Genomic DNA, 26489 nt, shown 5'->3' with positions numbered 1-26489 from the left:
ATGATTTTCCATCCTATATACATAAAAATGAAATGCTGTCATCACAATCCCAGATTAGCATGAAGTCAGGGTGACATAAGGGGGTAAAAGAGAATGCAACCTGCACAACAGTGGGAATGAGAAGGGAGAGACACTGATGCCGGGGGGGGGGGGGAATAGCGGTTTTAAATAACAGCAGAGGTTTGAATAAGCAGGAACGGAGAAAACTGGGAGGAAAAAAGTGACAATCTTAAACAGTGGCAGAGGTTTCAGTAGAGTGAGCAAGGGACGGTGGTAGTTTAAAGCAAGGTTTGAGGACCCTGAGAAGGGAGTTGGGTTTTGTTGTATTAACTTTCTGGGTTGTACCCATCTCTGCTATTTCTCCTTGTTAAAACTGGTTGATCTCTCTACTCCACTTTACTCAAACGTCTGCTGTTGGGTGAACACTGAAAAATGAGAAACACTGAAGGGGGGGAAAGCTGTTTTAAAGTTCTCCCTCCTCCATGGCTCAGCTATATCATATGAGAGAGATAAAGGATGCAGAGCCCTCAAATATTCCATAATACCTTCCCCACAACCATGCATTTCACTCTTGGTACCGTGTGTCGCCTACAACAGGAAGTTCCAGATTCAATGTAGAACAGATACTTTATTAACAAGCAAACATCCATACATGTACAATATTCATCAGTTGAACTTAACATTCTCTGATTGAGCTGACAGCCTTAAGAGTCTATTCAACTTAAAGATACAGTAACATACATCAGCTTGGAGTGCATGCGCCAAGGGGAGTGCAGAATACAGGAGAGGAGGAGGCACAGAACTGGAGGTGGTCTGTGTGCAAGGGAGAGCAAAGAGGAGGGAGGGGAAAGGGAGTGAAGGTGACAATGGTGTGTGAAAAGGGGGCTGCCCACTTAGAAGAGTGTGTGTGTGTAAGCAAGTTGAGAAATGCAAGAGGAAGGAAAAAGGCAGTGCAAAGGGAGTGAGTGTGCATGTAAAATTCCTTAGACTTGATTACTATTTCTGTGGGTCTCATCCATGCAAATGGAGATACTGAAATTATGGTATTTCCACATGAGCGGGAGGACTGAAATTTGGTACACATGAAGCAGAACACTTTTCAGACCTCTCCCTAGAAGGGGACCTGCTATGTACACCAGAATGTCCAGCCCACACGGCAAGCTGAAATTTAACATAGACATCTCCTGAAACACACTGGGTAGATCAAAAACGACTGAAAGAGAACATTTCTACATCTCCCTTAAAATGAGAAGCATGATTTTTATCTCCCAGTGTAGGGCAACATGCATGCTCCTTTACTAGGAAGGGGATATCTGAGACATGCCAATCTTAAATCAGATAAACCTAATTCAGATTTTTGTTTGCTCTTCGAGGTGGGGGCATGCCATGCAGTTGGAATGATGTTCTCTCAATGAGGCATTATGGACTGCTGTCAATCAATTGGACAGCACTATTTTGATTTAACTAACAAAAATCTTTGGGTTTAACATGTTCTGTTAAATACTTTCCATGTCAACTGAGTGCATAACAGGTGCATCATTTAGACAACACTGATATGTTTTGGTATCGTATAATGTGCTGTGGTTAGTTGCAACCCTAATTCCTAACTTCTTCTATCTTTTTTCAAAAATGCATTCATTGCTACAGCTAGAAAAGCAGCGGTAGCAAGCAGAAGTCGGCAAACCCATAAAGGATGGAGAAACCTGCTTAGGGAAAGGAGATGGCAACTCTTATTTCAAACCTTATTTTGCTTAATAAATTAGCTGTTTGTATCTGGGCCACTGGAAGAGCAATGAAGTGCTTCACTAAACTTCTCCCGCCCGCCCCCCTTCACTGATAGGAGGTAGTCATGTAAATACCTTTACTATCATCTGAGAAAGCTGAAATAGAGAAAAGGGGCCTAAAGGATATAACATTATGTGTCAGGTGCTCTACACACTAAGATGCAACACTGGGGGAAATTTGCTGGGTCCACTGGTGTGAACTATCCAAGACAACTGCTTGGAGAGGAAAGAGGATGTGTGCTCTCCACTGTGTGTAGGCCCAGGTGGCTGGTGTCAATTGGGGCTGGTGGGGTGGACAGGAGGCGGCATAGGGGGCACAGTGGCAGAGCACACTAGAGCTTCTCTGTGCTGTGCTGAAAGGAAGTCCTTTTTGCCCAGCCCAGCCGCCAAAGGGTCTTCTCATGGCTCCCTGTCCCTGCTTTAAACCAAAGCAAGCAACAAACCTGCTTTCTGCTCACCTACTCCTTACACCGTTTACCACCTTGTATCTGAGATAGCATTGTCTAAACTGCTCCCAGCTTCTCTGTCTCAGAAAAGCACTTCGGAGGCTGCAGTGACTGGTTGGAAGCACCCAGAGTGAACTATGACTGGTCCTGGGACACTAAATTTGGGGGGGGGGGGAGTGAAGCACTTGCAGTGGATTGGGTGTGGCACTGGTCTGTTTTCAAAAGGTGCACTAATGCTCTTTTGCTCTTGGGCCCTAGAGGCCTCCAGTTAACCCTTTGCATACAAGACACCCACCTAATCTCTGCAGCCTGCGACTTCATCTAATGTTAGTTGTGACAAGCAGCATGTCAAGATCACATTACATAACCCTCAGATTCCAAAAACACATGAGGACACTATGCATTGTCACCAACTCTGCTCCTGGATCTGATCCTGGAAGAAAGCAATTTGGGGTGGGGGAGCTGCTCTTTATCAAAGGCAAGGCAACCAGAACATCTCCGACACTGGGCAGGAGTTGCTGTTCTTCCAGACAAGAGGAACTTGTGCTGGAGCTTTCTTTTCCCCTCTTCCCTCCCCTTACTTTTTCCTCATGTATCATGTCTTTTTAGATTCTGAGCCTGAAGGCAGGGACTGACTCAATACTGACTTTTTGCCATTCTGAGAGCCTTTTTGACAAAAGGCCAGGGTGTGAATGTCTTAAAGTGAGTTAGTACAAAATAAAATGAAATCCAATCATTTAACTTGTTAATTTGTACAAATTAAATGTTCACACAACGGAGGAAAAATGCATGTTCAAGGGCATCAGAATGGCAAGGCTCTCTGTAGAACTGGGCTACGCACCTGAGCGCTACAGTGAACAAGTTGCTGTGAACCACACGTATCCAGGTTTAGCCATTTTAAGTCTTCATGCAGCAGAAATAAGGGCAGGGTGTTGGGAGGAAATACGAGGCCACAGCTCCATGTTTGCTCATGCTCCTTCATGCATATTGAAGCAAGCAGCCAGGTTTAGAATGGGGTCTAAATGGCTCCAGAGGGTGAAATCTTGCTTTGCAGAAGCATCACCACTGACAAATAATCCTCCGGTAAATACATGGGGTAACCGTATAGAGTTCTCTGTGCACAAATAGAACGTTTTCAGTTAATACTACAGCACTTGCTAAAAAGTTAAGGTACGTAATTTCAGCCGTGTATATGAGTAAACAAGTGCCGCTTTCCATTTATGCAATACTGGGCTGTATGGCATGCTACCAATAAGCAGTTGCTACAAACTTTCCAAACTGAATCAACTCCATTTTTTTCCTGCTGAGTAAGAAGACCTTTGCCTTCCTCCAACAGGCTAGTCCACTAAAATACTTTCAAAGAAAATATGCTTTTACAGACTGCATACATAAACTTTGTGCTTTAAATGTTTCAGAGCTCCATGTTTCCAGCCATCATCTTCTCACCTAAATGATCATCTCTATTAAGAAAGACGCAGTGGATTTTAGGTTTACTGTCCTCTCTCATCTCTAGTTTTATATTGAACTGACTAATTCCAGTATTGGGACTCACAGAAGACAGCTCAGTCTTTGACAAAGTGGCTGGTAAAGTGCACGCCAGGTCTGAAATGAAATAGCCCACCCAGCTTCTCATAAATGCCCCATGACTCACAACCAGTATATTGGCATCCAGTATTTCAGAACCTCTGTCCGAATTAAATTCCAGTCTGCTGCGGTGGTTGGTCAATGAGCTGGTAGAACTTCCGCCTGCCATCTCTGTGCTACTTCCTTCTGTCTCAGCTTTATTTTCTGGACATACTTCTTGGGCAACAAGACAGCAAAGGTGTTCAAAAAAATCCTCGCCACGTGCTTTTACCTAAAGCAAGGGGGAAGGACAGAGTAAAGTGATTGCAAATTATTTCAAAAAAGCTTTACCCTATTAAGGGGCATTGTTTGCTTCTTTTGTGCCAGGCCCTGTATCACCTGTCCCTCCTTCCATATTTTAAAAAGTTAACTTAAAAAACAAACTTTTCTTTCAGGGTGGCTGGTTGCGCTGCAACACACAGTGCCAGCCACATGCAATCTTAATTTGCTTTCTAGCTGTGGCACATGTTGCATTGCTCTGCGGTTACTTCCTGCAGCCAATCAGAAGCCACGCTTTGGTTTCTGAACGTTTTGGAAGTCAAATGGACTTCTGAAACAGATTCTGTTCGACTTCCAAGATACTACTGTATTGACTTGCGTACAAAAGAGTGAAAAACACACACACAAACCATAAAAGGGACTTTGTGGGGTAACTTTCTGTATATGATAGAGCTCATCTTCCTAAGCATTTTGGTACATGTTATACTTATGCCACATTCTTTGGGGCTAAGTACATTTCTGAACCAGACCAACTTCTCTGAATGGCAACTAGAGACCCTTCAGAGATACTAACACTCTACAGCATTTGGCAAATACCACTAAATAACAGTTCTAGTGAGATAAAGGATGGACTTGCAGTATGAAGATATATGCTACTGATATAGAAGTTTTTGCATGACAGCCAGGTATAATGGACAACAAATCACTACTTACTTCTTCAAGTGTTTCTCCTCCAGGAGGTGTAAAAGACGGACACTGCTCCCCTGCAGCTTTTGCCATTGTCCTGAGATCGCTCAGAGGCCTCCCTTCTGCCACTCCATATTTCTGTAAAAAATAATAATAGGGTTGTATTAGGTGATGGTGATGCAAATCAAGTGTTGAAGATGCTAGAAGGCATCCCATGGGGAGGGAGCAGAGCCCTGCCAAGGTGATCTATATATATAAAAATGTAAAAAAGGTGAAACTGTGGGCTCCACTTTTCTCCGAAGCTGCTTGACCGATTGTCCTGGAATTTGGACAGAACGGTCCATGCCACTACCCAAGTGTTTGCACAACCTCAGATTGCTCACATCTCATACCTGCGCAGGTAAAAACCTGCTTTTCCACAAACTAAAACAGCGCCCTCAAGTGGCGTTATTCCCACAGCTCCTCCTCCACCTCCTCCTCCCTCCCCATGGAGTCTAGCCCACACCCACAAACCCCGCCTCCGCCACCAGATCCTGTAAAACAGGGGGACTCTGAGACTCAGGGGGATCTGAAGGGGGGCTATTACCCTCCATTTGACAGACTAATGCGTGCAGGGCCAGCTAGTTTACAATAAAAGTCTTCTGGCTAGTAAAACTCTTCGGCCAAGCATCCAATATAGTGGGCCTGAAAATCCAGTAAATGCCAGTTTCTACCAGGTTCTTCCCATGCCCATAAAGATATACTAGGCTTCATTTAAAAAAAAAACCACACACACATCATGTTCTGCCCTGCAGAGACCGGCACTTAGGGAATCACTGCACAAAGGAAACGGTTCTATCCCCTGCTGTCATGTTTTGCATGCCCCGCTAGCTCCCCTTAAAAACAGAGAAGCAGTAAGCAATGTAGGAACTGCCAACAGAGCCGCCCAACAGGGGAAATATGAATCAGGCCTCTGTTGCATAACAGAGAAGACAAAAGCAGACTTAATTCATATCCCTTGGTGACTCAGCTTCCTCCTCTTCTGCTTTCAAGGGGGCTTTTGCTCTTGAATGCTTCTTGTTCTTTCCATCCTTCCTTTGCTTTTCCCAGGGCATGAAGGTCCTTAGTTTGATTTTAGTGGTCTCTGTGCTGTGGAGTGTTGGTAGGCTACCTAATTACTGATTGCATATAGGTTCCTTCATTTTGACATTATTGGGGGGTTACTTCTGGCACTTAATTGAAATAAATTTGGTGGTTGTGGCTTGCCTAATTGTGGGGAGGTGGAAGGTCCTGCATTATGTTGTTTTTTTGGGTGGGCCTTTAGGGCAAATACAAGTAAACAGAAATAATAAACAGAAATAAAAGACATTTCATGGCACATTTTTTTTTTAGTTTATCATAGTTTTTTTTAGTTGCAGAAAACAATTCAAAGGCTATTAAAACTACCTCCAAATAACCTTCGCCCAATAATTGGTACACTGCCATACATATTCTCATCCTATCTAAAGCCACTTTGCACACATGAATTCTGACATGGACAGAGACCAAGACATCCAATGCATGAATTGGGAGCCCAGTGCATCAAGACTCTGACTCAGATGCTAAATATGACGTACGTTACAGAATCACAAATGCTGAAGGAAATGCAACAGTAGACATAATTTCTGCTCTTACCCGCTCTCTGAGTCTTGCATCATGTTTTACAGCAACCTCTTTGCAGAACTTACTCTTCTTTAGAATTGCGGCTGTTGTCTGAAACATTAAGCAGGCAAGTGATGCTTAAAAAACACACAAACACTATGAAAGCTAAAGGGCTAAAAAACTTGAAGTTCAATCCAGGCATCTAGTCCAACCTCCTAAAATGGAGGAAGCTTTTGCCGAACATCGGGCTCAAACCCCATGACCTTGAGATTAAGAGTCTCAAAACCAGCCATTGCTTTGGTTAGCTCTGGTGCCCAACTGAGAGATATGATCCCTTCTTCTTTGCCACTGGTGGCTGTAATGCTTTCAGCAGATCTTAGACGGACTGTGCAAGCAGTTGAAGTATCACAACCAGATACTTTAAAGCAGTGGTGGCGGCACTGTAGAAATTGCAAGTAACAAGCAGGCAGAGTTCCCATACAGCCCTGAACACTGAAGTAAGCTGCAGCAGAGGTTTCTGCATAAACATGTTGATTTGGGAGGGGGAGTAGGGACACTGGATTCATAAGCACCTGAAACTAGCTCTGGCAGAATTTCAGGATGTACGCCAACCTCCCCTTACTGATCAGGTGGCGGTGGTTACGGAATGGCAGGCTCATCTAGAATAAGACATGAATCATTCATGATTTGATGACTTGAAAGAGAATAGGGTTGCTGCTGGCGTACTGCCCATGATGCAACCCAACAGCCACCCTGACCAAGCTAGTGACAACTGTCTCTGATAAGGTGTTGGAGGCTCCCTCTTTTGTGGTGCTGGGGAACTTCAACATTCATGCAGAGACCTCCTCTAGAATGCCAACATGGGACTTCAGAGCCCTCCCTCCATGAGAACCAGGAGATGTCTCAATACATCAGAGGTACAGCACATATGATTGAACCTGCTTTTTTGCTATGAAGTGGGCTAGGTAAAGGGACCCCTGACCATTAGGGCCAGTCGCAGACGACTCTGGGGTTGCGGCGCTTATGGTCTTGAACAAGTTGCTGGGCAATGGGAAATTTCCCCAGCAACAGGTGTCCTTATCAGGGCATGCAATTAACTAAGTCTGGGTCAGTGTAAATGAGTATGTGAATGAGTCTCTGGCCGGATGGCTAGAAAGAGAAAAAGATTACGTTGCTTTATTTGTTTTCTTTCTTAATGACCAGTGTAAAGTTTTGTAAATAATAAAGACTCTGAGGAACAGAACCAAATGGTGTCTATTCCTGTAATGGTAATTTCACTAAGAGATAGCTGGAATGCTGCTGATGCTATAAAGAAGTAAAAGATGCAGGAAAGCTTTTCTGTAAAAGGAACTCTGCTGTAGAAAGAAATGAAAACCATAGAGCTTATGCACCAACACTCCTACAGAGATTTTTGTCTTGCTTTGCAGAGCCAACTATAAAACTGCTCTCATGTGCCCTCATCAATGTTGTGGAGACCATGGAAAATCAATGGGACTGACCACTGGGATCACTGTGAATCTGATCAGGCACAGGTGAGAACACAATATTGTGCCTACCATCACCACTGCATCTTTTCTGAGTGTCAAGTCAGTGAGTAGCATCTGGACCGAAGGAGAAGATAAGGGTACCTGGAGGCCTGCTGTGATAAATTTGAGAGGCACTTGGACAATAAAAATCTCTCATATTCACAAAGAATTAGATGCCTCACAAAAACAACTTAAACTGAAATTACAGAACTTCTGATCTTGCACAATCCCAATTGCATCCTATACAAGCTTACCTGCTTTGCCCGAAGCAGATCACTTGTGAAGACATGAGTAAATTTTACATTACTGAGATACAGGCCTGCTGCATTGGCTTGTCTGAAGCCAGTCTCTGAGAGGGGCTCATCTACACCTTGGCCTATAGGAGTCAAAATAAAAATAGGCCAAATTATTAAGGAAAGCCTGTTTTACCAATCATCAACTTATATACAGACAATTTGTGCATGTATCAGATCCCTCCACTGAAACTACGGTACTAAGAATCCTTTAATGTGCAAAAACCCCACCCATGAAATCTTTGGCTTGACTCTAGTTTGTGAAGAGAGAGAAATCAAAATTGTACTAGATTCATTCCATAGCCCTTGCCTTTTCCCCATCCCTTTTTCTCTCATCTTTCACATGTTCCAAACTCAGATGCAACCTTGTTGGAGCTGAGTTTTTGCTACATTTCTCTCAAAAGTACCATATACATGAATGGCATGGTAGAATTCATGTATGCTTCTGAAAATTCCATAAAAGTCTGCTTCTTCCCCCTCCCCTGCCACCTTTCTGAATTCCACAGAGGAAAAATTTCTTACTAATTTTTGCCTACTCTGCTAATTTGAAAGGGTTCAGTTGCTTAAAATGAACACATCTGCCTCACACTCTGCTTGCCCAGGTAGAACTGCAATTCTCCCAGGAAGACAAGTTTATTAATTTCTGGTTTTGAAAACTTGAAATTGGGTCACCCCAATCTAGTCTTTCTTGTGCTCTAACCACTGACCCACAGCAGTTACACTGCTGGAGATATCCAATAGGTATTAAATTTGTTCCTAAAGAAGTCACACAGAAAGATGACCAGATTTCAAGGTATTACTAAACCCTGTTAGCAAAGGCACTTAAAGTGAACAGAGTCTAGACTCTAGAGAGAAGATAAATCCTGTTAACAATTTACTGAGGATACTAAACAAAAACAGTGTATAATTTGAGAAGGAACAGAAGAGTTTTTATCTTTCTTGCATAGCAGGGAGACATTCTACCAAACATACAGAAGAAAACTCCCTCAGAACTGCACAGCCAATCAGAGCATGTGCTACCTCAGCAAACACCATGCGACTCTGGTTTTAAGCAACACTTCTACCCCTTCGGTTGACTTTAACATTAACAGAATTAACCCTTTTGCTGCATACATTATTATGCTGCAACTCCAATATTTACTACAAATCATCTTGCAAATCTTCACCTGATGTTTGAAAAAATGCAGGACACACAGAAAAATGATCTCTGAGACCACTTGGTGATGGACTTAGGATACTTAGGACACGATGGACTCTGAATGGAAAAATGTTTCTGCCCTGCTTTATCAAAAAACCATGTCCAATCTAATTAGGGCTCTATGCGCACAGAAGCAAGCTTCTATGGGCATATATCAGGTGTTTAAGAAAGTTTATGTACCAATGGGTGCCTCTGGGTTTCTCCAAGCTGAAAAGGCTTGGGAGTCAGAATTGCCTGGATCCAGCCACCCACCCAGCCTGACAAGGTACTGCATGCTACTTGAGTTCTTTGGTAGTTTTTCAGCCCTAGGAGCTGCTGGGCAGAGGCTGAGGTGTTATTTTAAAACATAAATAATCATTTGACTAAAAGACAAAGCCAAAAATATTTGCCAAAATATCTCAGCATTTAATGAGAGTGCAGAAGTGAAGCTAAAGGCAATTGTGACTTATAATGAAGCATGACTTATTACTCTTGCTGCAACAGAAGAGACACACACCTTGCAGAATCTTCTCTTTGTTGAATCTTGTTTCCCCACTGAAAGAGACAAAATATTTTCAAAACAGAAAAAAGAATGATTATTTATGGAGACAACTTACATAACACAGAGGAGGAGGGTAGAGAGAAAGGGAGGGGGTAGAGCGAGGCTGGAAGTGGCCTCGCCATAAAATCCAGGTGTTTATTTTCCTTCCTGGTCAAATTGAAAAAAATATGGTTCAGCAGACTGTGACAGAAGCTACTGTGCATACCATCTATTGCCAACCCCAGACACCAGTCAACACACAAACACACGTACATGCATGCACTCTCCAAAGCAGCGATGGAGCTTCATGCACCGGGGGCGGAGAGCAGGCAGGGCTGACACACGTTCTGGGGGCGGGGGGGGCAGCCATTATGGCACCCTCGGGATCACACTGCCCAGGGCGGAGCGCCCCTATCCTCCCCCCTTCCTACGCCCCTGCTCCAAAGCACTTTAAAAAAAGAATACAGGTGAATTTATAAACGCATGAACATTCATATAATAGCAGACAACCCACCTGAAGCAAGGAAAGAAAGGAAAGACTGATAACCAAGCCAATACTTAATTTGCTGCATGCACATTTCAACAGGGAACCTGGGAGGAAGCCAGGCTCATTCCTCGGCTGAGGAACATACTGCAAGCTATTTTTAGATTTATTCTGCCTCTCTTTAACAGAACTAAAAGCAGCATATGAATTATTTCCTTGGGGAGGTCACTTTAGTGCAGCTAGCACACTCCATTGTCTCTCAAGACAGATGGATGCCAACAAAGGTCTGATTTTTTTGTATTTATTGATATTATTATTTCTAATTGTTTCTAGTATGTTTCTTGAATTACTATTTATATAGTTGTTTATTTTACATGATGTGAGCCACTTAGGGCACCATTTTGTAGAAAAGTGGCATATAAATAAACAGATTATTATGACGATCCTCCATGCTTAAAGGCAACTAAAACCAACATTTTCCTAGGTATCACAATGACTGCATTTTTTATTTTTGGAAAACCTGCAAGTATTTCTGTGGAGCATTTGTATGTAAACATTACACAATTGTTGCAAAGCCATGGATTTTTATGGATTTTGTATAGACCCTCATACTAGGTTTCCATTAAAACTTAATTAAAATCTGGAGTAGGTCTCATCGGACTTCCTTGTACAGAAATATATGGTGTGTGTGTGTGTGTGTGTGTGTGTGTGTGTGTGTTCATACCGGGTTTTACTGTATGCCAGTTACCCTAAAGACAGCTTGCAAACCTGTTCATAAATTAATTAAAAGGTAGCAAATTAATAAATTTAATTAATTAAAGGTAGTAAGGATCCTATTTAAAACGAAATTAAAAAGATTCTTGTTTTCATTACTTGGCATCCACAACGTGAGTTTAAACCAGTAGGACATCTATAATGAAATTTACACTTGGGTTTGGAAATTTGAAATGTCATGTCGTCGTTAATCAGGGCCAGATTTAGATTTGATGACGCCCTAAACTACTGAAGGTAATGGGGGCCCTTTATATGTCCAGCTGTCCTTTGCCAACAACAAATTTTCGCTGTTTTTTTGTGTTGAATATATGCTATATGGTAATTTATGGACCTAATAGGTTTCTAAAGCCATTTGCACATAACAAAATAGGAGCCTACACAACACAAAACACTGTTGCTGTATGTAGGTTTTATTTTATTTGTTTTTTATCTTATATTTTGGAAATGTACATCCAGTTGTTTTTTTCCTTTAATTTTTTTTTGGGGGGGGCAAGAGAGTGGGGCCCTAAGCTGTTTAGCTTATACGTAAATCCGTATAAACCAAGAGTCATTAACAGTCTCCGAATAATCTTGAGTAGGGATGTTTTTGTATTCTTTCCCCCACCCAAACCAAGGGCAAAAGGCGGCCGCGTGAGGGGCGCCGTACTCACTGCCGGACGACGGTTAAGCCGAACGCGGCCGGCCTCATCCTGCCCATTCGCCCGCCCGACGGCCGCGCTCCGAACCCTCGTCTCCTCTCCCCTCCCCAACCCAACTGCCGGCCGGCCGGCTTCCTCCTCCGTCGCGCGCAGAGACGACGTCACGCGGCGCGGCGCCTCTCCAGCCAAGCGGCGAGGGCGGGAAAGAGTTAATGGTATTGTACTTGACAGGCTTCCTCAAACTCGGCCCTCCGGATGTTTTTTGAGACTACAATTCCCATCATCCCTGACCACTGGTCCTGCTAGCTAGGGATGATGGGAGTTGTAGTCTCAAAAAACAGCTGGGGAGTCAAGTAAAAGTTCTGATTTTGGCTGAATAAAGTCTTGCGCTTCCTCAAGCCTCGCCCTCAATCGGTGAACAAAATCCCCGCTTTTGTTTTCCACGAGCCTCGTCGTCCCACTCCGGATGAAAGAGAAGCGGGCGGGAGTTCCCTTTGGCGCTATTCAGGGCCCTCACTGACAGATGGCTTTTAAAAAAATAATAAAGTAAGCTTTTCTTAAAAGCATGCCGTTAGAAATCTGTTCAACAACCCTGACAGGTAGGTTTGTATGGAAACGGCTGGCCGAAAGCCATAGGAGAGAGCTATTTTGGGGAGCTGACTGTAGGGTGCCCTCGTTTTGCCTTTGCTATCTATTTATGCGTCTCTAGTTTTGGTGCGTGGTATTTGACCCAGTAAGGATAGCAAGACAGGGAGATGAGCAAATTCATAAGCATTTTCTTCCCGGCTTCTAGACATAGAGTGAATGGGTGCGGTATTGCTCCTACGACTATTTGGCGATTTTAAAAAATGAGTTTCACTTCTGTCGCTAGAGTTCCGTTGTAGGAAGCTAGTAGAAGCCATACAAATGAAACACTATGCACGCCTACTCGGAATCATAGAATTGTAGAGTTGGAAAGGAGCCCTGGCTGCCAACCAGCCAGGAATTAAGGAAATACATATACTGTATAATCTGTGGGACATTCTAGAAGACATTTGCCCCGGGTTATAGCTGGAAATAACTGATAAACGAGCAACCCAAATCAATCCCAACAACCGTATAGTATAGCTTCCTGTTTCTTTCCCTGCAGCGCATGCACACGTACTGAAAGCAGGTGGAGGGAGAGACACAAAAGTGACCTCAGAAGAGAATGAGGGGTATAGAGCTGTGCACGAACCCCTCGACTTTGAAATGCACAGGGGTATTTGGTTGTTTTGCACGGCGCACTTTCGTACCTAGGGGTTTGCCACTGCATACACTTTTGCGGGATAACTGCAGCTAATGTGGTAGCTCCTGCCCACGTTGTCTGCCTGCGTTTTCACATTAGCGTGCGACACCTTCCGTTTCTGTTTCTACAGTCGGCCCGCCCCACCCCCCGTGGTGGCGACCTTTTTAGCAGCCTTTTGAAAGGAGCTTAAGGGCTGATATACCGCTTTCTATTTCGCCTGTTTTCATTCACAGACTTGTTGAACATGGTGCGGCGGAGTGGCGACCCCGAGAAAGTGCTTTCCACTCCCCTGTGCCTGCAGGCTGTAGCAAGAACGCTACCGGTAGGTGCGCATTCTCGGGATCGCAGCCTTTCCCTGGTACCAAGTCTGTCCTTCTCCACTGACTGGCAGCCGCCGCCGCCGGGACCGCTTTGCGCGGCAAACGACCGACCAAATGCTGCCGGGGGAGAGAGAGAAACGCATAAAAGCACAACGCGGCAAATCTGGAGTGAAAGCGCGTCTATATTTTAGAATTCCTAGGTTATGCAGATAGGTTATGTCCTTTCTCTTGGCAGATCAAGATGAGCAGGTGACAGCAAAAGTTGCATAGGATCCTCTATTTGACTATTGATTCAAAACCCTAAAATGTATTTTATATAATTGACCTTTTATTTCTATTCTTTGTACAACTTTTTGTTGTTTTATTGCTATGATGGCTGACGCAAATAAAGATTCATTCATTCCCAACGCGGCATCTTCACGCGCTGCTCCGCAATCGTGACTGGCGCGGGGAACGGTCCTGCCGCCTGGCTGGACCCTAGGCGGTGCCCTTCGAAGGGACAGCAGGAAAAGCAACTGGCGGCGTCGGCGTCGGCTCCGAAGCGCCCGAAAAAGCGCGAAAGCGAGCTCGCTTTTCCTCGCACAAGAGCCAGTCTACAATTGCTCGGTGTTGTGGGTTCGCGGACAGGTGAGAGGCGACGGAAGGGGCGAGTACGAGAAGGGCGGAAGCGGCGGGTAGGGGGCAGGGCGTGCGTGGTGGCGTTCGACGTCCGTCAGGCGCGGCGAGCCCCGCCCCCTCCCTGGAGAAGGGAAGCTCCGCCTGAGGGGGCGAAGGAGGAGCGGCGGCGGCCGCCAGGTGGCTCTTCTTCGTTCCATGTAAACAAACGGTTTCGTTTCCCCGCGCGGCAGTCGGTACTGCCGGTTCGGCGTGAGGAGAAGCCGGTCGGATTCCTATTCTCCCCGCCCGCCGCGGCCTCTTTCCTCAAGGCGCTTTCCCCGGCCCCGCTTTCAAGCAGAGGGAGCCCGCCGCCCCCTCAGTGCCCGGCTCCCTGGGCAAGGGAGATACCCGCACTCTGTACATGCTCTGGGGCGGCGCCGCCGCTGAAAAGGCGAGAGCAGCGGGGCGCAGGACGAAGCCGGCGAGGCGCCCCCGGATAGCGCTCTAGAGGCTGGCTGCGCTTCCGCAGCTGGGCTCCTCCGTACAGCGGAACCCTCCCCGGGGTCTCGGTGTTCAGTACCGAAGAAGAGGCTTCCGAGCAGGGGGGGAAACTTCAATATGAAGTATTGACGAGGCAGGTAAGCATGGTCGATCACAAGACGGGACACACGCACGCCTTTTGAATGGCAATGCTCCTCAACTTTGGGGGGGGGATCCGGCCCCTTCAAATATTTTATTTGGGGGGCGGAAGCAAAGGGACCACGCCACCTATCCGGTTGACTTGGGGACAGCTTGTTCCTCCCAGGTTGCGGCCCCCCCCCCCGCCCCCGTGGATGTTTGCAGGAGAGGTAGCAGAACAAGGTGTTGGAGGAGTAGGAGGCAGAGGTTGACAGGACACCACCGGGAGTGTCATTAAAGGGCTTTCCCCGGCGATTCGAGTCCTGTATGAGGATCTGTAAGAACTCTGCATCTCTTTTAAACTTCCCCCTCTCTCTCGCTTAAGAATTGCAAGCCAGTGAAAGCTTTTTGCAGCCAGAATTTCACTCGTGGGACTGCTCTGACTCTTTCAGGAAATGTCTGGACCGTTTCAAGATATGTCTCAGGGTCAGGGAGCAGGTGACACCTCTATTAATATGACAGACCACCTCGAAGAAATGGACACGTCGGACACCCAGTGGGGTTGGTTTTACTTGGCTGAATGTGGCAAATGGCATATGTTTGAGGTAGTCATTTATGTAGATAATTGCAATTATCATATTTTGGTTTACAAAAATCAGATAACTGACTGCCAATTCTTAGCAACCTTTGCTTATCAATTTTTTTGTTGTAGGAAATTTTGCAGAATGCCAGTTATTTGCAATAACTGATTTTGTGATAGTGGATAAATCAATTCCTTTGACTTCAATGGTGCTTACTCACATCCAGTTGTGTGTAGTATTGCAGTTCAAAACAAGGACATTGTTCCAATTAATAATAAAGGTTGAAGGATACCCCAGCCTACAGCTTTTGCAGAATTAAGTCTGCTGGGTTTATTAGGTGTAAGAATGTTCTAAAATTTAAATGAGAACTTTGGCAGTTATTCTGTACTTCCAACATTTACAAAGTCTTGTAGCTGAAAGTATTAAAACTACCGAGGTACCTCTGCATCTATTATCCTAAATTCTTCTAAAATGCACTCTAAAATGCTGTTTATGTGCTAATACTGCAATTATAGGGTCACTTATTTATAACCTTTAAAAATGTGCTTTCCATTTGTTTTGAAGACTGATTCTACTAGCCAGTGTTCACTTAGCAGTGAAGACATTGAAGGGATGTTCAAAATTAATCCACAAGGCTCCATTTCTTTTACAACTGCAAAATTCGACTACGTGCTGGACTTTTCAGGTATGTATACCTATTTACTGAGAAGGTGTAAGACGTTTATAAGCCAGGGGAAATATCCTATGTTGTAATTGGGAAGTTTTCTGTTTGCATGGGTGAATAATTGACAGAGAACTTTTACTTGTAGTAAGGCATATGATGCAGTGACTATGTTGAAGATAAGCACATTTGGGTGGGTTACTGCCTGGGAGACTTACTTGATTGATTTTTATCATATTATGAGTGGTTTACGACATTTTAAAACACAAGTTTAACTTATTCTTACACCCTTATTCAGTTCACAGTACCTTAGCATTTGGTATGGCTTATTCTGTGAGCTGCCCTATGTGTGCTGCCTAGAGGTCTTGAAGACAATACAGGATAGAATGCAGTAACTCAGTACAAATGTAGTGCAAATCAGGAGTGAGAGCAGGATACTAACGAAATGGAAAGTACCCCCCCCCCCCGCAGTGTGTGTTTTCGTAAAGCTTGTAAGAAAGGGCAAGAGCTACATTTGAACAGATCAAATAAATTAACCTACAATAAATTTTGATTGGCTTGTGAGCTGATCATTGGTGCACTTTTGTTGTTGTTTAGTCGTTTAGTCGTGTCCGACTCTTCGTGACCCCATGGACCATAGCACGCCAGGCACTCCTGTCTTGCACTGCCTCCCGCAGTTTGGTCAAACTCATGTTCGTAGCTTCGAGAACACTGTCCAACCATCTCGTCCTCTGTCGTCCCCTTCTCCTAGTGCCCTCAATCTTTCCCAACATCAGGGTCTTTTCCAAGGATTCTTCTCTTCTCATGAGGTGGCCAAAGTATTGGAGCCTCAGCTTCACGATCTGTCCTTCCAGGGTGCACTCAGGGCTGATTTCCTTAAGAATTGATAGGTTTGATCTTCTTGCAGTCCATGGGACTCTCAAGAGTCTCCTCCAGCACCATAATTCAAAAGCATCAATTCTTCGGCGATCAGCCTTCTTTATGGTCCAGCTCTCACTTCCATACATCACTACTGGGAAAACCATAGCTTTAACTATACGGACCTTTGTCGGCAAGGTGATGTCTCTGCTTTTTAAGATGCTGTCTAGGTTTGTCATTGCTTTTCTCCCAAGAAGCAGGCGTCTTTTAATTTCGTGACTGCTGTCACCATCTGCAGTGATCAAGGAGCCCAAGAAAGTAAAATCTCTCACTGCCTCCATTTCTTCCCCTTCTATTTGCCAGGAGGTGATGGCACCAGTGGCCATGATCTTGGTTTTTTTGATGTTGAGCTTCAGACCATATTTTGCGCTCTCCTCTTTCACCCTCATTAAAAGGTTCTTTAATTCCTCCTTGCTTTCTGCCATCAAGGTTGTGTCATCTGCATATCTGAGGTTGTTGATATTTCTTCCAGCAATCTTAATTCCGGCTTGGGATTCATCTAGTCCAGCCTTTCGCATGATGAATTCTGCATATAAGTTAAATAAGCAGGGAGACAATATACAACCTTGTCGTACTCCTTTCCCAATTTTGAACCAATCAGTTGTTCCATATCCAGTTCTAACTGTAGCTTCTTGTCCCACATAGAGATTTCTCAGTAGACAGATGAGGTGATCAGGCACTCCCATTTCTTTAAGAACTTGCCATAGTTTGCTGTGGTCGACACAGTCAAAGGCTTTTGCATAGTTAAAAAAGCAGAAGTAGACGTTTTTCTGGAACTCTCTAGCTTTCTCCATAATCCAGCGCATGTTTGCTATTTGGTCTCTGGTTCCTCTGCCCTTTCGAAATCCAGCTTGCACTTCTGGGAGTTCTCGGTCCACATACTGCCTAAGCCTGCCTTGTAGAATTTTAAGCATAACCTTGCTAGCGTGTGAAATGAGCGCAATTGTGCGGTAGTTGCAGCATTCTTTGGCACTGCCCTTCTTTGGAATTGGGATGTAGACTGATCTTCTCCAATCCTCTGGCCATTGCTGAGTTTTCCAAACTTGCTGGCATATTGGGTGTAGCACCTTAACAGCATCATCTTTTAACATTTTAAACAGTTCAGCTGGAATATCATCACTTCCACTGGCCTTGTTATTAGCAGTGCTTTCTAAGGCCCATTTGACTTCACTCTCCAAGATGTCTGGCTCAAGGTCAGCAACCACACTACCTGGGGTGTACGAGACCTCCATATCTTTCTGGTATAATTCCTCTGTGTATTCTTGCCACCTCTTCTTGATGTCTTCTGCTTCTGTTAGGTCCTTACCACTTTTGTCCTTTATTATGGTAATCTTTGTACGAAATGTTCCTTTCATATCTCCAATTTTCTTGAACAGATCTCTGGTTTCCCCCATTCTATTGTTTTCCTCTATTTCTTTGCATTGCTCATTTAAGAAGACCCTCTTGTCTCTCCTTGCTGTTTTTTGGAAATCTGCATTCAGTTTCCTGTATCTTTCCCTATCTCCCTTGCATTTTGCTTGCCTCCTCTCCTCCGCTATTTGTAAGGCCTCGTTGGACAGCCATTTTGCTTTCTTGCATTTCCTTTTCCTTGGGATGGTTTTCGTTGCTGCCTCCTGTATAATGTTACGAGCCTCCATCCATAGTTCTTCAGGCACTCTGTCCACCAAATCTAAATCCTTAAGTGGTGCACTTTTATGTGCTGTTAATTTCCATGAAAGAACACTGAAAAAAGTGCTTGGCAAAATTCTGTCTGTCCATTTTCTAGACCAGCTTTTCCCAACCTGGTGCTCTCCAAAGATTTGGACTAAAACTCTCATTACTCCTGGTTGCAGGTAGGTAGCCGTGTTGGTCTGGATCGAAGTAAAATAAAAAAATTCCTTCAGTAGCACCTTAAAGACCAACTAAGTTTTTATTTTGGTATGAGCTTTCGTGTGCATGCACACTTCTTCAGATACAGTGAAATGGAAGTTTCCAGGCACTTATGTAGAGAAGGGGTGGGGAGGGGTGGGGATGGGGAGGGGGGATCACTCAGAAGGGTGGTGGAAATGGGTGATTGACTGACTGATAGCTGTTGATGACCGCAAACGACTGCAAATGGTTTTGCATGAAAAAGCAAGGGTTGAGATGGCTGAAGATCGCTTATCATGTATAATGTGATAAGAACCCGATATCTCTGTTCAAACCAGGTCCCTCCATGGTTTTGAGCTTGGTGATAAGTTGCAATTCAGCAACTTCTCTTTCCAGTCTATTTCTGAAATTCTTTTGTAGTAAGACAGCTACTTTGAGATCTTGTATAGAATGTCCTGGGAGATTGAAGTGTTCTCCTACTGGTTTTTCTGTCTTCTGGTTCTGGTTTAAAAAAATAACAGAACACCACTAGTCATCACATACAGCTCCCAAGCTAAAACAGTACAACGCATCATCAGAGATCTACAGCCTCTCCTGGACAATGACCGCTCCCTTTCTCAAGCTCTGGGAGGAAGACCTTTCATTGCCTACAGACAGCCACCCAATCTTAAACAACTCCTCACCCACAATAATACAACCACCAGACTTAACATGGACACTGGTACCAGAGCCTGCAATAAACCCAGATGCCAACTTTGCTGCCACATACACCCAGACAACACCATTACTGGCCCCAACAACATCCAACATACCATCTCAGGACTATTTAATTGCTCATCCTCTAACATTGTGTATGCCATCAAATGCCAACAGTGCCCTTCAGCTCTCTATATTGGACAAACAGGCCAAACCCTACGCCAAAGGATAAATGGACATAAATCTGACATCAGGAACCAGAAGACAGAAAAACCAGTAGGAGAACACTTCAATCTCCCAGGACATTCTATACAAGATCTCAAAGTAGCTGTCTTACTACAAAAGAATTTCAGAAATAGACTGGAAAGAGAAGTTGCTGAATTGCAACTTATCACCAAGCTCAAAACCATGGAGGGACCTGGTTTGAACAGAGATATCGGGTTCTTATCACATTATACATGATAAGCGATCTTCAGCCATCTCAACCCTTGCTTTTTCATGCAAAACCATTTGCAGTCGTTTGCGGTCATCAACAGCTATCAGTCAGTCAATCACCCATTTCCACCACCCTTCTGAGTGATCCCCCCTCCCCATCCCCATCCCCACCCCTCCCCACCCCTTCTCTACATAAGTGCCTGGAAACTTCCATTTCACTGTATCTGAAGAAGTGTGCATGCACACGAAAGCTCATACCAAAATAAAAACTTAGTTGGTCTTTAAGGTGCTACTGAAGGAATTTTTTTATCTCATTACTCCTGATCTGGAGGGCACCTGCGTGTGGTAGACTGATTTAGATTTTGGCTAACTCTGGTTTTTTTACACAGGGATGAAACAAACTAACCAAACAACTGGAAAAGAACGTCCCATAAAAAGAGCTCCATTTTCTATCACTGCCTTCAGGTAACAGTCACTCACATTTTCCTTGTGACATAGTTATTTTTTTTCTTTAAATGTTTTAGTGTCCTTTTAGGTCAGGCTTCCTCAACCTCAGCCCTCCAGATATTTTTTGGGCTACAATTCCCATGATCCCTAGCTAGCAGGATCAGTGGTCAGGGATGGTGGGAATGGTAGTCTCAAAACATCTGGAGGGCCGAGGTTCAGGAAGCCTGTTTTAGGTTAATGTTGATAGTCGTCCCCCCCCCCACCTTGAGTATATTAAAATGCAAAAGACAGATGAAACTATATCCACAGTTCATCACTTGGTGCACGTCAGACATTGTGGAAACAAATTATCATAGCCATTTTGCAATATCTGATGCAATTTATACACCAGCCCTATATTTGCTATTAACAAGAGAAGAAGCAATTTACTTCATTTCTCTCTCTTTTTTTCTTTTTAACTTTGCATCCCTGAAAACATTCAATTTTGAATGAGCTCTCTTGCAGTCCGCTGAGCAAAAGTTATTTTGTTCAAGCCCCATTGAATGGAAGCTGTGCAAAGCACATTATTTCTTTCCTTGTTTTCATCTCTCTTCCTCCTTTGATTAACTTCTTGATCACCTAAACAAGTAAGATATTCAATAAGGAAAAAGGAATGGGTAGGTGAATCACACTTAATTACTTCAAGGGAAAGAGCTACAAGTCTCTGGTTTCTGGCCATAGGTCTCTGCTTTGCATGCAAAAGGTGCCATGACCAAAGCCTGAAATCCTGGAGAACCACTGGCAGTCAACATCAACAGCACTGAACTAAATGGGCCGGTGGTATCACTAGGTTTAAGGAAGCTTTCTGTGTTCCTAACCTTTCCAGAACTGATTTTTAAAAATAATCTAAGATCATTTCCTCTTCAAGTGACCTCTTACATTCTCTTAGTGTTCTGGGTTCTCCCTAGGAGAAAGAAGTGGGAATAAGTTAAGTAACCACTGCCCTTGTAGGAAAATTGGAGGAAACATAACTAAATAGGCACATGTAAAACCTTAAACTTAAGGTTCTAATTCAGCAAATCATTAAAGCACCTGATTGACTGATTAATTTCTTTTTATTCCGCTCTTAATGTTCAAAAACAAAAACCAAAGAGGAAAGTAAAACTCTTTCCAATCCTTTACATTTTTGTAAATGTACATTTTGCATTTTGTGTAGTATTTCTCTCTTGAGTGGGGGATGTGACAGTGTACTGACTACTCCTTTTGTGTTTAAAGTTTCATCTGTGAAAATCAGTCTATCCCCATGCCTTCACACTGGGAGAATGTAAATTCAGAAGAGCCATACCAGGTAAGACCTTAGTACGATATTTTGAAAAGGTTAGAAGCAAAGGACTTAATGCATCTGGGTAAAGTTCTGTGTTTCTCTCTCCTTCAGCTAATTACTTTGCATAAGCTGACAAATGAATATAAGGATGTTGCTAGTCAGTTTGGAAAAACAATGGATAGTAATCGGATTAGAAGAATTCAGAGAATTCAGAATCTAGACTTGTGGGAATTCTTTTGCAGGTGAGACTATTTTTAAAGTGGTTTTTGAGCTAAGTTGTATCTCTTTTAAAGGCAGATCATTTCAGTATTTACATTGATTTAATTTCGAGCTTAAAATTCATGTTTCCTTTCGTTCATTCTTAATCAGACCTGTCTTTATCTGCCTTGCAGTGCATGTCTTGCATTCTTTTCTTTTGTAATACATTGTACACTGAGCCCCGAACTACATAAATGGCCAGTGTCAACCCATGTCTCCACTAGCTCACCCTGGTAATGTTTTAATTAAAATAAAACATTGTTATTGTGGTCCTGACAGTTAGTTGACTCTACAAGTTGTTGTTGTAAAAATTCTTTACCGCTCTTCATCTGAGGATCAGAGGGCAGTTTACTGTACAAAAACACGATCTGTTTTGCATTTCCATGCCAAAATATATCCATGTCATTAATGTGCTAATCCATAAAGTGCTCTGGCAGCAGAAACCTTGTCGAAACCAGCATGATTTACTCATCCTTTCAATTAGACCTGCATAACTTAAGTAGCCTACCTGCCAGAGGAAAACAACAACTTTTTTGAAGCCTCCCTGTCTGGTTATCTAGAAACATTTCTTACCACAGGCAGCTGGGCAAGTGTGTGCTTACAAGCCCAAGTACATGCCTGTAAAATGTTTTAGAAATTGTCGTTTGGGGGCCTTTTTAATCAGCTTTTTTAGAATTAGTTCCCTAGCTGTATGCAGATACTTACAGAAATACATTAAGCAAAAATCTGCTATTAGTTTTGCATAATGATTTCTCATCCAAGAACCCCACAACAGGGAATTCATCGGTCTCCAATGGTTGTGCTAAAACTATAGGTTAGCACCAACAATATTTGCTAGCAGTAGATCCGTTATGGTTTTTGCATGATGAATTATAGTGATATCCCAGTGCTGTTTTTTAAAAAATTATTTAGGGCTCTGATTTATAAAATATCAAATTTCTAATGTGTGTTTTTGTGTGGTAGAAAGGGCTGTCTTAGTTCATACAGCTGGTGTATGGAGAATATTATTTTTGAAATGTTACCTTGTGTACAACTGAAAAAGTCACAAAACATTTCTACAGGTAGAAGACAAGTTTATCAGTGATCTGGTCCAGGCCTCTCCCTGCATTCAGAAGTGCAATCTCCTACCTGCAGTCTGAAGGGGTACAGTTTATTCTGGGGTTTTTTAAAAGAAATTTGCTACCTCTTCAACTGTGAGATGATGGCAAAAGCCAAAGATGTAATAGGTTTGTCGTGCTTGCACTAGAGTACAGAAACACTCCCACTGGAAGATTCTACGTCAATGGCTTTCCGACTTTGGCTTTTGCTTTGCCCACATTTTTTTTCTAGTAATGTATTTCCATTACAAATTGTTTGTTATTTTGTCCTTTTGACAGGAAAAAAGCTCAGCTAAAGAAGAAAAGAGGTGTCCCCATCATTAATGAACATATGTTGTTTCATGGCACCAACAGTGAATTCGTGGAAGCCATCTGCATTCATAACTTTGACTGGAGAATCAACGGCATGCATGCTGCCGTATATGGAAAAGGCAAGGGGCTGCATGAGCTGTCTTTTATGGGTTTGCATACACATTATGTTCTTGCAGCTTTATCCTAGTTAAATGTTTTACTACGAAGTAGTTTCATTGCTGCCCTTGTGAGCATCCCTTAATTAATCTTAAAAAAAAAAAATCTTGCTAAGGGTCAGAATTGAGAGCCATAAATTAGAGCTAATCCCAGAAATCCAAGGCAAATCACCACTAGTCCTCGAGTGAGTGATGTTCCAAGGAAAAGTAAGCAAGGACTGGAATTGGCACTCCATGATCTGGATTTCTCTGGAATCTTTCCACATAGTCCCAGCAACCAATCGCAGCGCAGGTGGTGCATATACTGCTTCCACCTCCGGCTGCTATCCAATGGCGCGGGTCAGGAAGTTAAAATTATATTTTATCATGTGTTTCCACTTATACATGTTTTGGGCCATTGGTAGGCAAACTAAGGCCCGTGGGCCGGATCAGCCCCAATTGCCTTCTAGATTCGGCCCATGGACAGTCCAGGAATCGCCGCGTGGATCGCCAGCGCGGGCATTCTTTCCCCCTCCCTTACACGGCGCCGGCGCCTCCTCCCTCCCTCCCCCTGGTTTCTCCCTGCCCTGCCTAGAGGAGGAAGGGGGCTGGGCTTTGTTGGTGCCAGCAGCAGCAGCAGCGCTTCAGCGACTGCCATTTTAAGCAGCCCCTCTCCGGAGCCCTTTCACGCGCCACTCATCGTCCCGCCGCTTCCGCCAGCCCCTGCTACTCACAAGACACAGGTAAGCAGCCATCGGGGCTCATGGTGCTCTTGCATCACCCCCCCCCCAAAAAAAAATATAGTCTGGCCCCCCACAAGGTCTGAGGGACAGTGGACCGGCCCCCTGCTGAAAAAGTTTGCTGACCTCTGTTTTAGGCTTTAGAAGGCGGGATTTGACATGGTTGCCATTTTTGGCAGCAATCCCATGTCTTCGATCATGTGTGGTTCCAGCCTCAGGCTTCGGTAAGTAGGATGACTGTATTTCTAGACTAAGCTCAAGCACTTTTCTTTTTCTGTAGGGACGTATTTTGCAAGGGATGCTTCATATTCCAGCCGCTTCTGCAAAGATGACTTGAAGCATGGCAGCACATTACAGATTCATGGAGTTGACCTGCAACTTCAGATGTTTTGGAAGCATAAAGTGATGTTTCTTGCTCGTGTATTGACGGGCGACTATGTTAACGGGGACTCCAAATATGTGAGACCACCTTCAAAAGATGGGAGCTTTGTGAATTTATATGACAGCTGTGTAGACAGCACCTGGAACCCAAGGATTTTTGTCATCTTTGATGCCAACCAGATCTATCCAGAATATTTAATAGAGTTCAGCTGACTGAGCTGAGTGGGAGTATTTAATTTGTTTGCTAAAGAAAATAAAACTTACTTTGTGGATAAGTGTTTGGCAGAATGGAAGTATGAAGCTTGACTAACTTCAAATTTCAGGTCATTTAAATTTCAAATCCTACAACGCTTCATAAGCACGGTTACTAATCATGCTACATTATATATGGCCATTAATCTTGGAACTTGGGCCAAATAGGATTTGGAAATATCAGGGCAACAATTAGTTCGGCTTGCTTACTTCACAATCGGTCACCTGTCAAAATTGGCTGCATCATAGAATTAAAGTAACCGGCAGAGCTGGGTGGTTCTTCAGTAGGATTGTAACATCTAACTTAAATTTATCCCTGTGATAAGATGATCAGCCGTTGTGGCTAAAAGTGAGATATACTGCCCATATCCAAATGGACATTTTAAAAAATGGGAATTAGGTTTGGCATGTTATAAATCCTGCAGCTTTCCTACAGCCACCAGTTCAAAGTGTTGGTGCTGACCTTTAAAGCCCTAACGCCCTCGGCCCAGTATACCTGAAGGAGCATCTCCACCCCCATCGTTCTGCCCGGACACTGAGGTCCAGTGCCGAGGGCCTTCTGGGAGTTCCCTCGCTGCAAGAAGTGAGGTTACAGGGAACCAGGCAGAGGGCCTTCTCGGTGGTGGCGCCCGCCCTGTGGAACGCCCTCCCATTAGATGTCAAGGAAATAAACAACTATATGACTTTTAGAAGACATCTGAAGTCAGCCCTATTTAGGGAAGCTTTTAATATTTGATGTTTTACTGTGTTTTTAATTACAGGTAGGTAGCCGTGTTGGTCTGGGTCGAAGTAAAATAAAAAAATTCCTTCAGTAGCACCTTAAAGACCAACTAAGTTTTTATTTTGGTATGAGCTTTCGTGTGCATGCACACTTCTATTTCACTGTATCTGAAGAAGTGTGCATGCACACGAAAGCTCATACCAAAATAAAAACTTTGTTGGTCTTTAAGGTGCTACTGAAGGAATTTTTTTGTGTTTTTAATATTCTGTTGGAAGCTGGCCACAGTGGCTGGGGAAACCCTGCCAGATGGGTGAGGTATAAATAATTATTATTATTGCAGCCACTGAAGTGGAACAGGGGCACAAGTACAAGGGGATGGTAGGCAGTATGGGGTAATAGTTAGACCAAATATTTGTGGTAGCATCTTGTTCCAGTCTCAGTGAAACCAAAAGGCTACATTCGCACAGGAATATGAGAATAGGTACATGACGACATGAACCCAAGGGTCATGTGACGAGAGCTCTACCCCGTGTCTGAACTTCTCTAGTGGGGTGGAAGAGCTGGGGGAAAATTCACACCTGGCAACCCATGCACCCCTCTGGTTTCAGATAGTACATGGGTAAAAGGTAAAGGGACCCCTGACCATTAGGTCCAGTCGCGAATGACTCTGGGGTTGCGGCGCTCATCTCACTTTATTGGCTGAGGGAGCCGGCGTACAGCTACTGGGTCATGTGGCCAGCATGACTAAGCCACTTCTGGCGAACCAGAGCAGCGCACGGAAATGCCGTTTACCTTCCCGCTGGAGCAGTACCTATTTATCTACTTGCACTTTGACGTGCTATCGAACTGCTTGGTGGGCAGTAGCAGGGACCGAACAACGGGAGCTCACCCCGTTGTGGGGATTCGAACCCCCGACCTTCTGCTCAGCAAGCCCTAGGCTCTGTGGATTAACCCCCAGTGCCACCCACGTCCCAGTACATGGGTAGACAAGTTTTAAAAGCCCAGGGCACAAGTGTTCACAGCCCTCTAGCAGCTACGGTGGCTCATTTACCAGAAGCAATGCATTTAGTGTTAACTCCGTACATGTATAC

At 44.0% G+C, this 26489-nt stretch overlaps 2 protein-coding genes across 6 annotated transcripts; one reads left to right on the top strand and one right to left on the bottom strand.

Annotated features, from left to right (window-relative positions):
- Positions 1–473: 473 nt before the first annotated feature.
- On the bottom strand, positions 474–11960 carry TIGAR (TP53 induced glycolysis regulatory phosphatase). Its single transcript, XM_035138215.2, has 6 exons — positions 11825–11960; positions 9893–9930; positions 8160–8281; positions 6413–6490; positions 4787–4897; positions 474–4085 (listed from the first exon to the last, which is right to left on the bottom strand). The coding sequence occupies exons 1-6, from the start codon at positions 11869–11871 to the stop codon at positions 3642–3644; spliced, it is 840 nt and encodes a 279-aa protein (XP_034994106.1). The 5' UTR covers positions 11872–11960; the 3' UTR covers positions 474–3641.
- A 234-nt stretch (positions 11961–12194) lies between these two features.
- On the top strand, positions 12195–25549 carry PARP11 (poly(ADP-ribose) polymerase family member 11). Of its 5 annotated transcripts, none has more exons than XM_035138219.2 (8): positions 12195–14026; positions 15067–15219; positions 15760–15880; positions 20143–20218; positions 21455–21527; positions 21615–21745; positions 23138–23289; positions 24325–25548. In XM_035138219.2, the coding sequence occupies exons 2-8, from the start codon at positions 15070–15072 to the stop codon at positions 24636–24638; spliced, it is 1017 nt and encodes a 338-aa protein (XP_034994110.1). In that variant the 5' UTR covers positions 12195–14026; positions 15067–15069; the 3' UTR covers positions 24639–25548. The 5 variants fall into 5 exon arrangements, with proteins under 5 accessions (XP_034994110.1, XP_034994108.1, XP_034994112.1 ...); XM_035138217.2 differs by lacking the exon at positions 12195–14026 and adding an exon at positions 14047–14634; XM_035138221.2 differs by lacking the exons at positions 12195–14026; positions 15067–15219 and adding an exon at positions 14047–14634 and having other exon boundaries at positions 24325–25549.
- The last annotated feature ends 940 nt before the right edge of the window (positions 25550–26489 follow it).

Source organism: Zootoca vivipara, chromosome 5 (assembly GCF_963506605.1).
Source record: "Zootoca vivipara chromosome 5, rZooViv1.1, whole genome shotgun sequence".
NCBI classification, from domain to species: domain Eukaryota; kingdom Metazoa; phylum Chordata; class Lepidosauria; order Squamata; family Lacertidae; genus Zootoca; species Zootoca vivipara.
Note: the sequence above shows the minus strand (reverse complement) of the source record. Positions and strands in the feature narration are given on the sequence as shown.

Excerpts from the sequence above, each read along its gene's own strand:
- TIGAR (XM_035138215.2), bottom strand. The coding sequence starts at position 11,871 with ATGGGCAGGATGAGGCCGGCCGCGTTCGGCTTAACCGTCGTCCGGCA. Across the intron at positions 8,282-9,892 it reads CAAAGAGAAGATTCTGCAAG|GCCAAGGTGTAGATGAGCCC; the intron begins GTGTGTGTCTCT and ends TGACTCCTATAG. Across the intron at positions 4,086-4,786 it reads GAGGAGAAACACTTGAAGAA|GTAAAAGCACGTGGCGAGGA; the intron begins GTAAGTAGTGAT and ends CCCTTGCTTTAG.
- PARP11 (XM_035138219.2), top strand. The coding sequence starts at position 15,070 with ATGTCTGGACCGTTTCAAGATATGTCTCAGGGTCAGGGAGCAGGTGAC. Across the intron at positions 15,220-15,759 it reads GCAAATGGCATATGTTTGAG|ACTGATTCTACTAGCCAGTG; the intron begins GTAGTCATTTAT and ends TTTGTTTTGAAG. Across the intron at positions 23,290-24,324 it reads TGCTGCCGTATATGGAAAAG|GGACGTATTTTGCAAGGGAT; the intron begins GCAAGGGGCTGC and ends CTTTTTCTGTAG.